This window comes from Calonectris borealis, chromosome 1 (assembly GCF_964195595.1).
Source record: "Calonectris borealis chromosome 1, bCalBor7.hap1.2, whole genome shotgun sequence".
NCBI lineage: Eukaryota > Metazoa > Chordata > Aves > Procellariiformes > Procellariidae > Calonectris > Calonectris borealis.
This window is the reverse complement of record NC_134312.1, coordinates 1850168-1866828: the sequence shown is the minus strand read 5'-3', so window position 1 is coordinate 1866828 and position 16661 is coordinate 1850168. Positions and strand designations below refer to the sequence as shown.

The following is a 16661-nucleotide window of genomic DNA, read 5'->3' as shown; positions in this document are numbered from 1 at the left end:
GAAGTCCTTACAGAAAAAATCTACCCACAAAAGCAGCTGGTCACTTTATCGTATTGCCTGTGGATAGAATTAAAGAGAAACATTTCATCCAAAACAGTAGAACTACTCTAAAGGTTTAAACCACTCTCTAATTTTCCAGAGACCAAAATGAGGGTTGCTCTTGGAACAGATTGTCCACAATGACCTTTTACAGGGCTCATCTTCTTCCTTATGGCCACTACCAGGGACCTGACAGCAGATGGGACACTTTGAGGCTGATCCATCTGACATTTCCTGGGATACCTGCCACCACGATGCAGCTCTGATAGTCCTAGTTGCCCGGCTGATGGCAAACCAGCTACCACTGGGGCTTTCAAACAGATTCATGGTTGTTCTTCCTCCACTCTGCTAATTTGTTCATTGGATTACGAAATTAAGCTCTTTGGTCCTGCTGTGTAAGCGAAGCCAGGGCAGCTGTGGCGCATTAGGCTCGGCTCCTCTGGCTGCCTCCCAGCTGGCTCCTCTTGCCACCACTTCCGTGACACCCTCATAGCGCTGTCCTGGAAAGGACACTTTCTACTGCTCTGCTGGAAAGGACACAAGAAGAATGCGTCTTGGCCTTCCATCTGAAACCTCCTGGAGGGGTCCAGAAACTCCCTTTTTTATTCTGTACCGAGGAGCAGCACTCTAGAAAGCAGGAAGCCACAAACAGCAAGCCTACTGACAACTTAAGTTGCATTTTTAAATCAGTATTTGAGGGGAAAGGGTGTGTTTTATTGTGTAAATCAAGCTCATCAGGAGTGTTTTGCTGTGCCGGAAGGTTTTGATAGTAAACTTAGCTTTACTGGTAATGTAAGTGCTGCCTGCTAGATGGTTTCTAGATAGCCATTCTTGGGAAAAGAGAACTAGCAAAATTGCATTTATTTATTTTTAAGAACAAATCAAGAAAACTCATGTTAAGCAGACAGCCTAGCAGGTGAGTTTGGCAAGTGTCTTACAGCACACAGGGACCACATGAAAAAGGCATCAGGGCGATTGGTAAGACACTTATAAATGGGAAAATAAAGCTGAGGGGGCTGATGGATAATATGCAGCATTACAAAACACAAATGCAGTGGCGATGAGAAATGCATTTTTGATGTAAGAGCATGTAGGAAGACAGTGAAGGTGGTGGAAGGGGACCTTGACTTGAGTACACTGGAAGACAAGGGAGATGGCTTTTCTAGTGGTATTTTCAATGCGTACTCCTGGAAGGCTGTGATGGTACAGCAGTCTAAGCAGAAGAGGGTAAGGGACTAAAACAGAATTTAGCCATGGGGTTGGAAAGAAAAAGAGCAATGTCAGTTATAGAGAGAGGTCAGAAGCAGCAAGATCTGAATGCAGAATGTGGGGTGAGGTTGGGTGGAGACTGAGGCCTTCTCATGACAGATACAATATTGTTTGTTGGTGGTGATGATGAAGGGACAGGGAGAGGATTTGGGAACCAGGATGAGGGAAAGCAAGATGCTGGATGGCATATTTTTGCGTGAAACAATCAGAATATGATTCAAGGAGTAATAGTTGATCATATTAACAACAAATGCTAAATTCCCAGGACATGAGGTCTCTAGGGACAGATTTCTAAAGCACTGAACTGTCTGAAGATGTTTTTTAAGGCCAACACAGAAAATACTACCCAGAATCACTTTGCAGGGTCACCTGTATCCTAACCTTCAATAATTTGTTCTGAGCAGCTCTAATACCCTTTCACAGACAAAGAAACATGCAGTTTCTAAGACCACGGTTTAATGATAAGAAAATCTAGCTTCCAAACTTCTGAACTGAATGAAACCCTACTACAACTATATGTCGCAAAGCACTGACCCAATATAAATTCCGTCTGTTGATTGAAGTTGGTTCAAAAAATGATGATGGATTCCTCATGTATCAGCTGGCCCTATGCCAGATCAAATATTGTTTGCTCTTCCCAGCCAGCAAAGGGAATAAGAGCATAACACTAGTGTTAGCTAAAGAAATACTAGTTTAGACTTAATTCAAATTATGTTTGTGTTGCTGATAATGGAGCAGTGAACGGCTCCAGTGTTACTAATTGCTGAATCACAGCGTAAGGAAAATAAAAAAAATAAAATATTGAGAATATTTTGGCTAGGATTTGAAATACTGTGAATTTATTTTAAATAAAAGCTATTAAATAGGACTATTCCTCAGACTGATTTCTTCTTTTGCTGCAGCTGCATCTAATTCAATTCAAGGTTCTGCACAACACTTACAATCCTTCATTTAGCATGCATACATAAATGCTTGTTTCCCCTGGTCCTGTTACAGATAATTTTTTACTTTCTGTCACGGGGTACTTTGTTACCTGAATTTTTCAGAGCAGGGGGTGCACAGCAGCCTTTAAGCCCTTTGCAGACATCTCAGACCCAGTCAGCAAACAACCTGGGATTTTCTGAGCGAACCTGTCCCAAAACAATTGTCTCAGCTAAATTAGCCTCTGACACGACATTCTTCTTCCCATTGAAAATGAAGCCCAAACAGGATGCCTAACTCTGAGACATCCAGCATTCGGGAAGATTAATTCTTCCCTGCTGCCAAACAGAGTACAATTAGCAGCCATCCACATCTTTTGACCTCTGCCTGCACTTACATACACTTCAAACAGTATCACGTTAGTAATAACACTCGGCCTTTGCTAATTTTAATTAATGTTGTGAGTGGACGTCCTGGCACTGAATGTGCGGATGTCACAGAGACAGGTGAGGAAGGGAATGCTGGCGGCCTCACGACCATGGTAGTGGTGCCTCCGGCACGGCTTACCCGCAGCCGTGATTTTCCCAGAAAGGTAACGCATCCCCGGCTTTCTCAGCTGGATCTTGCCTTGAACTTGTGCCGACCTGGAGAACACCTGCAATGTGGAAGAAAAAGAGCTTAGTGAAACGCCAGCTCCACATTCCTTGTACAAGTCCAATGTTTGAAGATGCTTGCTGTTTAGTGAGGTTTCATAAACTGCTAAACAGCCTAAGGGGTTTAAATCCTTAAAAACCACAGAGTTTTTGAACGCAGCAAACATCTCCCATTTGGCAAAACAAGTGTAAAGCGTAAAGTGTACTGCAGCTCTCGGTGGGAAAGAAGTTTCTAAATCACTCAAGCAGTTATATAAAATGGCGTTTGAGATTCTTAGCCGTACTGTTTACTCCACAGCACTGTCAATCATTTTTCACAATTTACAAATGTAACGTGAGACAGTTCTCTGGACTGGAGAGGTCTAGGACAGACAAAAATACTAAAGACAAAGTATGGGAAAGGAAAAACAGATACTTGAAGTAACTCTGTGACATTCATGACATTTTTTTAGATTGTTTTCTTCTCATGCATTTCACAATTCTAGAGAAAAAGACACTGAATTAATTCATCCATCACTCCAGTCTATTTGTCTTTTTTAATTGGAAAGCAACTATCTTTATCTTAACTTATTATCTGAGAACTCTTCAGGAACAAGTAATAACGTCAGAAGTTGGCCCTGTTCCCATTTGAGCAGTTGAGTAGGACATTCCAGAAATGGCCATTCTGCTCTTTGTGTCCTGCCCAAAATTACTGTCTGTACCATTAAACCTCCTGGCTCAACTTCAGTGGCCCATGAAAGAACCATGGTTAAGTATAAATACTTGCACATTACCATACAAGAGTCTTTATAATGTCCTTGATTGTGAAAAATCCCGTGTAAAGGTAAGGAGACAGCACTATAAGCAGGAGAAGTCGGGAAACTGTGATGAAATTAAGATCTCTTTCAGGACTGCCTTACTAAAATACTAAGAAAAGTCCAACTTTGAAAAGAAAGTTTCTTATAAATGGAATCATGACCTAATGTTGTACCATCTCAGCCTCCTCTATCACCTAAAGTGGCTGCAGAGATCAGTGCTGCTGTATTTAGCAGGATACAGGCTTTGATTTCCATGTTTGCTAATGAATTGCCTTGTTTTCATTTTATCCCAAGTGGCAAGCATGAAAAGATCTCCCTTACGGCATGAGAAAGAGCATGCCAACATTCCCAACCTGGTAAGTGAAGGCAGCACTGTCTCCTCTGCTAGCAAACATCCACACCGGTGGATTAACACACCAGCTCTGCGAAGCTATTACTGCTGTTTCGCTTGGAAGCAGCAGCATCTTAAATGTCACTGTTGATACTAATTTGTCACTTTTTAGGACACAGCACTCAGTGCAGGGGCAATTTGTCCAGTCCCAGGCAGCTACAGGGCTGACACATACCAAGCACTGAACTTTCATTTTACAGATCTTTTATGTGGACGAAAGACTGCCTGTTTCAGGGCATGGTCCTTCCCCAGTGTGACCGAGCGAGGGGTGGGTTATATTTTCACGTTACTCCTTCCCATTAAAGTTACTGTTGCCATCAAGTCTGCAGAAGAAGAAAAATACCACTAAAAACTTAAAAAAATGCCCTGGGATTAGATCCTTCAAACACAAATGGACTGGCAGAGCAGTCCTTGGGGCATTTTTTCTCTGGCTCAGGTGACACCTATACTGATGTCTGGAAGTCCTAGGATCAAACCTCACTGATCTGCCACCCGCGGGAGGTCGTTTCACCAGCATAATGGAGGGTCCAATGCATGCTCCTTCAAGATAAAATATTACTTACTCCAGCAGGCAGGTTGGAGCAGACACAATACCTACGCCCTTATGTGGCATCCTCTGAAGAACTGCGGTCACAGATGAATATAAGCTGGTTCAAACATGATCTAGACAACTCCACAAGAGAGACATTAATACCTATAAACACAAGAGTCGTCCAGCTGTGGAAATCACTAAACCTGGTGACCACTGGAGTGCTGGAGTGAGGGTGATTCTTCTTATATTCTGTGTGCTTCTGCTGGAGACAGGGCTCTCTCCAGGTTATCCCCTCGGCAAAAAGTGGGCCCAGGCAACTCAAGGTTGGTGCAGGAGGGCAGTTCTCCTACTTCTGTAATTGTAAAATGGATATATGGAGCTGGTTCTTCTAATTCAGCCCTCCCAGTTGTCCCAGTACAGGAGAGAGACTTTACACCGTTCAAGAGGGGTGCGTTTCAGAAACATCTCAATAGCTGCAGAAGATGCACGGCTGTTATGGTCAGATATTCACTGTTCAATCAAGGTAAGACAACACTGATCATAACAAACAATCTTTCCATGAGCTGAATTGTAACCACATGGCATTTTACACCAAAAAGCAACCTGGAATGCTAAAATACTCCACAGCTAATCACAAGGAACGAACTTAATTTTTAAGCTATCAAGAAGGTCTGTTGAAGGCTGGAGAGTCACAGCTCTAAGGAAGGCAGTAACGTTCATTGCCCGGGGATGTTGATTTTGAACTTCGGGTCAATGACCGTGTGGTTTTCAGTGCAGCAGACCATGTCAACAATTTAACGGAAATCAAATCATATCCACTGGGCCCACTTCCCACGATCAATGAGCCGATCCTTTAGCCCTGGAGTCAACTAAAGCATGTAGTTAGGAGTGGGAAGAGGACATGGGTTTCAGGGCGTTCCACACTGAAACTGTATTAAACATAACAAGAAATCATAACCACGGACTGTGGGTTAAGTTCTGGCTGGCTGTAGGGTCAAAGTCTGAGAGACTTCAGTGGTGCTGCCAGGACAAGCCATTCTTGCCCCATTTTTGCTGTTTGCCTTCACTTTTGCATCATCGCCTTGGCTGGGAAGCTCAGCTGCCTGTTACCAGCCATATGCAGATAACGTGGAAAAAACACATCCAGGGTAAAAAAATAAAACAACAAAACTCGTCCTGTTACTTAAGGGGTTATGGTCACAACAGAGCCTATGCCTCCATCTCCTGCAGGACTGGCAGCACATCATGCTATCATGTTCTTCCATTTCTTGACTGCAAAATGGAGATAACAAGAGTCTAAACGGACCTGGGCGTCACTGCTCGGAGCAGTGCTGAGCCTGGGGTTTCACTTGTGTCTTCTGGGTCTGCTTGTTTGCATAAAGTCTCTCGGGCAGGGAGAGTGACAAAAGCATGTGACGTGGCCAATGGAAGGGGACAGCATGCCGTGGCTAGCTGGGGCTTGCAAACACATTTCAGGGGGACTGCATGGTCTGGGGGGAGAGAATCAGCCCTGTGAGTGAAGGCCGTATCAGAAGAGCACCAGGGGCTACAGTGAAACACGGGCAGGGTTTGGCAAAAGCTGTCTTCAGTCTCTCATGTCTAAGTGAAGGAGTCATCTAGTGTAACTATGGCCACCTCAGACTTAAGGCTTTCATTTTAAACTAGACTATGGAGGAAGCTTAGAGGTCTGGGAAGAGGCATCCTGTGGCTGTGTCCTCATCTCCAAACGCTCTGTCCGTGTGCAACATCTCCCTCTCTCACCTTCTACTCAATACAGAAGAAATCTGGATGACCAGCTCAGACTAGATGCCTAAGTTTTAGACAGATGAACTTAGGTGAGATGAATTCCAGCCTCAGTGTTGTGGAATTACACAAACACCTTAGTTTTTCTTTAAAACTGAGTTTTGGTCTCTGTGCCAGCAAATAGAAACTACAGAACTCGCACAGCAAATCAGAAAACAACAAAGAACAACTAAAAATGTGTTATTTACTTACACATCTCAGCTGGCTTCACATGACAGCCGGCTGAACATGAGCCAGCAGTGTGCCCAGGTGGCCAAGAAGGCCAACGGCATCCTGGCCTGTATCAGAACTGGTGTGGCCAGCAGGAGCAGGGAGGTGATCGTGCCCCTGTACTGGGCACTGGTGAGGCCGCACCTCGAATCCTGGGTTCAGTTTTGGGTCCCTCACTACAAGAAGGACATGGAGGTGCTGGAGCGTGTCTCCAGAGGAGGGCAACGAAGCTGGTGAAGGGCCTGGAGCACAAATCTGATGGGGAGCGGCTGAGGGAACTGGAGGTGTTTAGTCTGGAGAAGAGGAGGCTGAGGGGAGACCTCATCGTGCTCCACAACTACCTGAAAGGAGGTTGTAGCGAGGTGGGGGTTGGTCTCTTCTCCCAAGTAACAGCGATAGGACGAGAGGAAATGGCCTCAAGTTGCGCCAAGGGAGGTTTAGATTGGACATGAGGAGAAATTTCTTTACTGAAAGAGTGGTCAGGCCTTGGAACAGGCTGCCCAGGGAAGTGGTTGAGTCTCCATCCCTGGAAATATTTAAAAGACGTGTAGATGAGGCGCTTAGGGACATGGTTTAGTGGGCACGGTAGTGTTGGGTTGACGGTTGGACTCGATGATCTTAGAGGTCTTTTCCAACCTTAATGATTCTATGATTCTATGACAGTTTTGGAAAACATACTGGCATGCATTAGGACGGCTGCGTTATTGCCTGCCCTACAGCTTAGCCTCTTCGGCCTCGTTTGCTTCCCTCCTTTAGCAGTTACTCCATTTACTTTTACTTTCCCACAGAAACATCCTGCTCAACCACACTTCCTCATTCCTGATACAAAACCTTTTTATAGTATCTTGAACAACTGCCAGGAGCTTCCCTCTTGTGTTAAGGTTGATGTTTTCAACCTGCCTCAATATATCTAATTTGGTTTCATTACCCATTCTCTTCCAGAGGATTGCTCCCAAGAGTCAGATTCACTTTTCCTTGCTGAAGACACAACAGAAGGAGCTGACAGAGCAAAGGACAAGTTTTCCTGGGGAAATGGCTGGGAAACATTTTATGTTCAGGTGCCGTTGAAACCCTTTCCTTTCCTACATAATCCTTGCCAGAGCACTAACATCAATCTTGAGCTGTAACTTTGATCTGAGACTAAGAAAGGGACCTGGAGCAGGTAGCAAAGCTATGATTTGCCCCTTCTAAATGCAAGGAGAAAAGGAAGCTATTTGAGTGTTTTTCAGTAGCGATTAAGATCCTCAAATAGTTTTGATTGATAAGAAAGAACAATCCTGCACAGATGTTTTAGCCCCTGTATTTCTATGGCTTCTCCTCCCCCCCGTGCTGTCCATTCTCCTGGGCCACCATGCCTGCTATTCCTGGTTTTAAAATGATGCTCAGGTGGGCTGTCATGGGTCACCCCCCGCACAGCACAGGTACTTGAACCCAAGAATAAATCTCCCTCTCTGGAAGCAGCAGGGTAATAGCTGGACTAGGGCACTTAACAGCTGGAGAAGGGCACTTAAGGGGCTCTACTTCACCCTAAATCAACAGTCATGGAGCTAATTCAGCAGTTGGAGTTGCCAGAGACACCAGGAAGTCTGCTTTAGCCCCGGCCCGTTGAGGAACAGGACATGCTGGGCCCAAGGTCATGCAATACCCATTGGCCTTATTCTCCCTGACCCATGAAAAGGGCAACTCATTTTGTTATTAGCATGATTTACTGCTGTTAAGTACTCAGAAGCATAATCAAGGGACATGACAGCTTCTTCCATCTGAATGTAGAAAGTTAACGAGGCTGTCCTCAGGGTATCAGACTGAGCACAAAGAAAAGAAAAGCCTTATTGATGAGATCCTCCTAAAGGAAAGCATCTCTTTGCCTCCCAGTCTGAGGGAAGAGGCGCAGCGAGCAGGCGCTAGGGATGGCCCTTTCCTCTTGGCAGAAGACACAGAAAAAGCCAGCCGCTCAAAACACGCAACAGGTGCTGGGCACTGCCGTATACTGCCAGCAGCATGCTGCCAGGATCAGTCCTTCCAAGGCTTCAGCTGCAGCCACAAGGATTTTGGAGGGAGAGGAAAACATTTGGCTTGCAGATGGTGCTAATCTGAGATGCACCTGAAATTCCCCCCTCCAATTACCTGCACGGCAGCAAGGACCTAGGTTTGCTCACTCCCCTCCAGATTTCAGAGTCTGAAATACTCCGAAAAGTACCTGTGATAATACTCACTAATAAGACCTGCCGAGTGCTCTGTATCTCCATCTCTCACCCCACCAATCTTCCACCTGCAAAGCAACACAGTAAGTGTGAGAAGGGGCAGACTAAAGCCAGGGGAGCCCTCAGCCACTTCACACAGTGGGCACTTCAGGTAGGCAGGAGCCGGTTTTGCAGCTGGCCCCTAAACGTGCCCAAATAACATGCCCAAGACTGCCCTGATGTGAAAATTGGCCATGCCGGGGCCACCTCCCTGAGGAACCACTTGTGCTTCCTTACAGACCCGGTGCCAGCCCAGCCATGAGGTGAAATGGTGACCTTGTCCCCCTCCGTCCTTCTCCAGACCTACCGCGTCATCCCCGTGCCCGGCAGCGACGGCTTGCAGCACGGACGGCGGCTGCTGAGTGGCTCGGCGGCACCCGCCACCCAATAACCCCTCTGGTGCCTCACGGGTCAGCCATTGCTGTGGGGAATGGTGCCGCAATGGGGGATCCATATCATCTCTGGGGTTTTTCACCCTGAAGGAGGCTGTTTGTGCCCCATCTTTCAGAAAGACCTAGTTGAGGTTTTAATAACTTATGACAGCTCCTTTTTAGCTTTATTATTTTTAGAAGGGGCAGGGAGAAGGGAAGCAGTGGTGTCCTCAGGGTGCAGCAGGGAGGTGGTGCCATTGCTGCCGAAATACCTCAGTGGTTGGGCAAAGGCGCCTCACCTCCCCCTTCTGAGGGGAGCTGGTGGCTGAAATGTGCGTTTATTTTTTTGCCAAGGGGCTCAGATGGTTGGTCGGTCGGTCGGTCGGTCGGTCTGTCAGCCCAGGCTAAGCACCCCCTCACAAAATGGCGGCGCGGCTCCTTTAAGACACGCCCTCACCCCGCCTGGCTCAGCCCCGCCCCCTCAGCAGAGGGAGAGTGGGCGTGGCTTGGAGAGACGGAAAGCGCCTAGCGGCCCTGGGAGCTTAGGCAGTTGAGTGACAGCGCCGCGGCCTAATCAGATGGCAGAGTGTGAAGCGGGGAGGCGGGCCTTCCGGCGGGAGCTCCCCGGGCGCTGCAGCTCGAAGTGAGGGGGGCGACCGGCGGCGACATGATTAAGAAGTTTGACAAGAAGGACGAGGAGTCCGGTACGGGGCTGGCGGCGGCGGGGTGGGAGCTTGGGGGCGGGCTCAGGGGCGGGCATAGCGGCACGGCCCTCAGGGGAGCGATCGTTAGGCGCCCAGCGCGCGCGCCGCGGCCTGTAACGGCCGCTGAGGTGAGGGAGGGAGTAACGGCCGCTGAGGTGAGGGGGGGTAACGGCCGCTGAGGAAGGAGGCTCCGCCTGCTTTCCGGTACCCCGGCTTCCCTCGGAGCCTCCCCCGGCCCTTGAGGATGGTCCGCGGGCTGCAGGGCCCGCCCCGGGCCCCTGAGGCCGCGCTCGGAGGGGACCGGTTTCCCTGCAACCCTGCGAGCTGCAGCCGGCGGTCTCTTCCCACCCTTACCGTGGTGAGGAGGAGGGTGCTTGCAGGGCTTGATCCGGGTCTGCGTCTCAGCCTGGTCCCCACACGCAGATCTTGTGGTTTGGACCGTGTTAGGAGCGGCTATGTTCAGGTACCCGGCGGGCGGGAAAAAAACCATCACATTAGGCATAGATGTGGTGAGTCAAGCCATCACCTGCACGTTTTCGCTCCACAAAATCGTCTGGAAATTAAGTTTAGGTTGCCTATAGTAACTGATGCCGTCTTGAATTTTCTGTTGCTGCTGCTCAGAGGTCTTCTGAGCCGCAAGATGTGCCCAGCTGGGTTGAGTTTCATTTCATTCTCAGTTTTCTTCTGCTTGGGATGTGAGAACTGAAGAAGGAATGAACTGAAAGTGAAAAATTACTGCTGGAGGAAAAGGATCAGAAGCAGTAGCGAGGATTTGGAGGGATTTACATGTTTGTAACAGTGGCTCCGAGAGCTGGTTTCACTGTCAGTGTGGATTGGAAGGCTGGTCTCTGTATGCTGCTGACAGAGAAGTGTCATCTCCAAGAAATTAATTACTCTCAACAGCTGGATCTGGGCTGTTAAAAGGCTGAGATGGAGATAGCCTAGTGTTAAGGATTTTGTGATGTGCAGCAGCCAGACTGTTTTTGGAGTTTGCTGAGTAGCCCATTTTAGTGGTGCATTGATCGATATATTTCTATTTCAGGTCCTGATCAGCAGCTCTGTCCTGATGCCTTCGGTGCTTTTTGTGCCTGAAGGAACAAAAATAGGGGGACTAGGAAAAAAAAAAAAGAGTAAATAGTTTTATGTAAAATCATAGAATAGAATCATAGAATCATTAAGGTTGGAAAAGACCTCTAAGATCATCGAGTCCAACCATCAAGGGAGTATTAAGGCAAATTTACTAGTAAACACCTTTGTTCTTTCTCACCTTCCAGCTCTGTTGAAAGTGCCCCCCCCTTTTTTTTTCTGTAACTCTGAATATACAATTTAAGAAAGTGGATTCAAAGCTGTTGATGGAGAACATCAGTTATTCCAAGAGGAATGTCACTGTAGCACTGAGGTGTTTTTGTAAAGTTTAGGGGCTGTTCCTGCATGTTCAGTTCTGTTGTTTCTTGTGAAGAATGCATTTCCTTAACTGAGAGGTCTCTTTTGTTCCTCAGGCAGTGGCTCTAATCCTTTCCAGCATTTGGAGAAGAGTGCTGTGCTTCAGGAGGTATGAATAATCATAGTATAATACTGTTTAACTCTTTTTTGTTTGTTTGTTTTTTCCTTCAGGAAGTGTTAGCAGCTTAAGGAAGTTTTACAGTGCAACTCGTGGGAAATGTGAATGGCTAAATTCATAGTTAATTTAAAATCACAGGGTATGTAAATTAAGTGCACATGAAGTTACTCTATGAGGGGTTTATGTATGGTAATTAGATTACATGTGGCTTCTGCCTTCCATGCGGACATGCAGGATGTCAGCGTGCTCTTTCTGAAAAGGTGATCTGCCCGTTTTCCTGTGCTCGTTCAATGTACTGTGTAACGAGTCTTCCTGCTTCTCTTTGTATACTCCAAGTACAATTGCAAGTGGTGAGGTGAACGTGTGGTTAAACAATGGGGAATTTTGAAGGGTACAAAGAGCTCTAAGTCAGAACTTAATAATTTCATGCTGTGGAAGGAATCGGGTTGTTATTGCTTTTATTTTAAAGTATTTTTGCTAGTCCCAGATGGTAAAGCAAGTTGTTGAGCTTTGTTCAGAGTGCTGCCCATCCAGCAAACTAAACATGTATTAGCTGAGTGACAGGAATATGCTTGCTGGGACACATTTTTAGAATGTAGAAAGTTATAAGCTACTTGGTTGAAAACAAACTGCTTTACTTTTTATGGTGAAAGAGAAATTATTATTGGGTTACACTGTAATACAGTATTTATGCTCTGTTTGTAGGCACGTATCTTTAATGAGACCCCTATAAATCCACGAAGATGCCTGCATATCCTTACCAAGATCCTTTACTTGCTGAACCAGGTAACTGTTATAATTTCTTCCCAGACAGGATGAATATTTCTGAGGCTAATTTCTGATAACTTTCATTGTGAAAGAAGTTTTATACCTCTTCCTGTCAGATTAGGGAGGTAGCTTTTAAGGAGATAAGAAATGGAGTGTTTATGCTGTAGTATTATGTTCTTCCCTCTGACTTTGTGACTAAGGTGAGTGAGATATGTGTCACTGAAGCTTTTAAGACTTTTTCTGAGTGCCAAGTGAGAGCTGCTCGTTGGTCTGTGATCATCGCAGCACTGTGCGATTAAAAAGCCACTTGTGTTTGCCCAGCTAAAGTAGGAATAACTGAGGTGAGGTAAGAACGTAGGCCAGGAAGTGATGAAGTGGAAGGTGTCTTTTTGTTTGGGGAGAAATTGGAAGCGTGATGAGGAAGGAGATTTTCATTAGGTATCCGCATAGATCAGGTTTCCTGCATGTCAGGCAGTATTTAACATACAGTTACAATCAGTTAGGAGGGACCTTTGCTGTTCAGTCTTAATTGGCACGAGTCATCTTTAAGTAAGAAAAGATCTTCTCAAAGAAAAGATTCTTGGTGTGTGGGTAGGTATTATAAGTGGGGGCTAAAAGGTGGAGGCAGATGAATAATGACAGTGTTTTTTCTCTCGCTTCTTGTATGCTATTTTAAGGGTGAACACTTTGGAACCACTGAAGCCACAGAAGCTTTTTTTGCAATGACCAGGTTATTTCAATCTAATGATGTAAGTACCTAGTGTTTACTGCTTGCTGTCTTCCTGGTTTTGTCTGGATTTGCAGTAATTGCAAAACACTGGCATATTGGGATGTGGGAGGAGGGTGAGGCAAGTACTTCAGAGAACAAGCTCTGCCCGCAAAGTACTTGCTGAAGGCAATTCATGGTTTGGAAACAAATGACTGAATAATAACATACAGTTACTTCTGCAGGTTGGTTTTGGTGTGGGGTTTTTTTCTGAGTTGAATCAGTGTTGTGAAGAATAATGACAGAAAGCCTTAATATACAAATCAGTGTAATTTTATGACTCTTTCTTACACTTGCAAATAATTCCCATCTGCTTAACTCAAAATAGAATTTAAAAGTTGCCTGCAGATCAAATACTGCTATTCCCTAGAGCAACTTGCTCTATTCGTGAGTCAGCATGGAGTCAAGGGATGAGAACATCCTAGAAATGCTGGATTAAACTTTGAACTTCGCCCAATGTAAATTCCTCTCTGATCTCTGTTGCAGAGAGTGTAAGAACTCGGAGCAGTATGCTTCATGTGATGGGTCTCATTAATTTTTGTTTAAAATGAACTGGCACTTCAGGTTTTTTAGAGATTTGGCTGGGGAAGGTTGCACGTGTAGCTGTTTAAAGATGGAATGAAAATTTTGGACGTACAGAGTGTTTGAGACCTTTCTCATATCCACATTTTAGAAAGTAGGGTTTTTTAAAATGTAAACATGTCATTTGCTTCCAAAGAATTAAAGTGTCAGTGCTCTTTGCATATTTCTATTTTTCTTTTACAATAACAAATAGATCAGAGGAAGTTGTTTTTAAAGATTTTAACTGATAATTGTGAGGCTTCTGCATACAGATGTAATGTATCGCTTCCTTCATAATTAACATGTGGATTTTTTATTTCAGTCTTACAATTTTACAAGATATATATCTCTTATGCTTCTCCTGGTTTGTTTGATAACAGGGAGTAAGGCTGTTATCCAGTTATCAAACATAATTTTACTTGTGTGCTTATAACTTTGTATAGAAGCAGGGAAGAGGGTGTTCTATTTATAAGTTTATTTAACTTTTAAAATTAAATATTTAAGTTTATTTAACTTTTAAAACTTCTAGGAAGTGTTTATTCATAATTCCCATTGAGTTTAATGGTTTTCTGCACTACACTTTCACAGCAAACCCTTAGAAGAATGTGTTACCTTACTATCAAAGAGATGGCCAATATTTCTGAGGACGTCATCATTGTCACAAGCAGGTAGTAGAACCTACAGAAAACCAGTATGAGAGTTCTGAAACCAGCAGCTGCGTCTTAATATGTTTGTTTTAGCTGCTATGGTTTTATGTAATTACTCTTTATAAAGGATACAGCAAGGGAAAACAAGGTGTTCCATGATACAGAGTATGTGTCACCATATGAAATGTTAACTTCTTCCTACTGTGTTATTAGGCTTTTCTAAAAAAGCAAGAGGCTTGCCTACAGTTTATCGATCGGTTGCTACTTTGTTTTCTTGTTGGGTTTTTTTTTTTAATTGTTGGTGCTTGATGGTTTTGTCAAAACCTAGGCTGTTACTTCTGTTTCGCTTCACTGTCAGAGCAGTTAGGGAAAGGCAGAGCAAAGCTCAGTTCAGTCCGCCAGCTCAACTGTCAATTTTTTTGACTACAGAATAGACATTACAGTTGTTGCAAGACAAAAAATTGGATCTGTGGCATGTGCTAAGCGATTGTTTTATTTTATATCTTTTTAAAACTGTTCAGCAAACTAAACTTTGCTATTATCTAAACCAAAATTTCATGTGGTAGAACGAAGAACACCACCAAGAAGGAGAATGGCTGAGCTAAATAAACCAGGCCTATGGCAAAGAAATGTTACGGACTATGCATTTTTTAACGTTCTGTATTTCCACAGAATCTGATGTTAATAATTTTCAAATAGCTAATTATTAAGAAATTGTTTCTAGCCAATACTAGAGCTTAGCAGTTATGTGGTAACAGCTGGAAGAACAGCTAAATGAGATGAGGTGAATGTCACAAAAGGACCAAGACATGGAGATATTGAGGAAATGTTAACGGGGTGTCTTTGATTATTTTAGTTTGACCAAAGACATGACAGGAAAGGAAGATGTTTACCGAGGGCCGGCCATCAGAGCGCTCTGCAGGATCACTGATGTAAGTACAAATCACATCACTGTTGTGCGGGAGATGATGAGTGTATTTAAAATAGAAAAACTACTCTCTCACAGGGTGTATTCTTATAGTAGTAATGGAACTGCTGCTTTAGGGAGGACTGCTCCGAAGCCCTCTGCAGATGTGAGGAACTCTGTGGAGCTGTAGCACTGTAAAGGTGGAGTTAGAAGGCAGGAGCTTTTATGGTGTGCACGTATTTTTGCCTTATACTGCTTTTATACTCTGCATCCAAAGTATCAACACTTTTCTTTTTCCCTTTCTTAGGGTACGATGTTACAAGCCATTGAGAGATACATGAAGCAAGCCATTGTGGACAAAGTCCCCAGTGTGTCTAGTTCTGCACTGGTGTCTTCCTTAGTAAGTAAAGCAGTGGATTATTGTAAATCTGTGCATTGCGTTGTGTCTGGGAAGGCTAGTCTGCTGCATGCGTAGCTCTGCCTGGCCTTTGTTTCGTTCTTTCTTCATCTCCTTTTCCTTTGAGATGACTCTTCTTCATTTCCTCACTGGAAAAGAAACAAAAAACAGTAGCAATGGAGTTTCCTTTGTCTCAAGCAGACTCTGTCTTCTCAAACTCCTTCCTTAATGTTCTGTTGCTTTAGAGTACCTCAATTGTAATAACTTTAAGTGCAAATTGCTCAGTCATCTCTCTGTGCAGTTAGTGTAGAACATTAATTTCTTTGGGGAGGGGCCTTGTCTGTGTTGAAAAGTCAAGCATGCTGATGACCTTATCAGTTTGGTGAGAGTGAGTAGAAACAACCTGTTCTGTGCCATGGAAGAGCTAACGCTGATGACTCTGAAAGAGCTTATGAGTTCTGTAACAGGAACTAAAAGCAGCCTGCTTTGTGCTCTGCAAAAACCAAATCCATGAAATTGCTGCCCTGATAAGACTGCAAATCAGGATTATTTTTGCTAATATGTAGTAGGAGGGCTGGATGTAGAAGTTCACTCTGTTTTTCTCTCCCTTGTTTAGGAGAAAAGGCTGGAAAAGATCTCGCTAGGTTAATATTTTTATTAAAGAGGAGAATACAAGTGAAAGCATGGTAGTCTGAGTCTGAGATGTAAGAAAAACAATGGTTTATAGGTGCATAGGATAAAGAGACTGGCTGCACTGGTAAATCAAGAAGGCAGAGCAGGAGGTAAGAGGTCCAGCTGATGAGGTGGAGTAGAGCCTGTGTTAGGACCCTGAGGGTGCAAACAAAGCTGTATTAATACTGACAACTGAAGTCTTCCTGCTGGACTAACCGTAGGCAGGTGAATTGTCCTAATATTGTCTTCTGTCCTGTTTGAACATAAACAAAAACTCTCCAAGTTACTTTTCTCTTTATTGAAACAAGTGTATCCATACAATCTATGTATTTGGGAGTTACTCTTTGTTACCTATAGTACGCAAAAAAGCCCTAAATTGTCTCGAAGTCTTTAAACTTAAAAACTGAAAACAAGGCTCATGGTACTTCACTGTGCTTCTAATGTTAGTTTGT

The 16661-nt window shown here is 44.4% G+C and overlaps 1 protein-coding gene across 3 annotated transcripts in view; it reads left to right on the top strand.

Annotated features, from left to right (window-relative positions):
- The first annotated feature begins 9809 nt into the window (after positions 1-9809).
- The window catches only part of COPG2 (coat protein complex I subunit gamma 2), a 21841-nt gene continuing 14989 nt past the window's right edge, over positions 9810-16661 (top strand). For all 3 annotated transcript variants that reach the window (XM_075141982.1, XM_075141974.1, XM_075141991.1), the window contains exons 1-7: positions 9810-9930; positions 11430-11482; positions 12197-12277; positions 12937-13008; positions 14175-14254; positions 15090-15165; positions 15448-15540. In XM_075141982.1, coding sequence (XP_074998083.1) covers positions 9894-9930; positions 11430-11482; positions 12197-12277; positions 12937-13008; positions 14175-14254; positions 15090-15165; positions 15448-15540 — 492 coding nt within the window. In that variant the 5' untranslated portion in view covers positions 9810-9893. The remainder of the gene's footprint in view (positions 9931-11429; positions 11483-12196; positions 12278-12936; positions 13009-14174; positions 14255-15089; positions 15166-15447; positions 15541-16661) is intronic.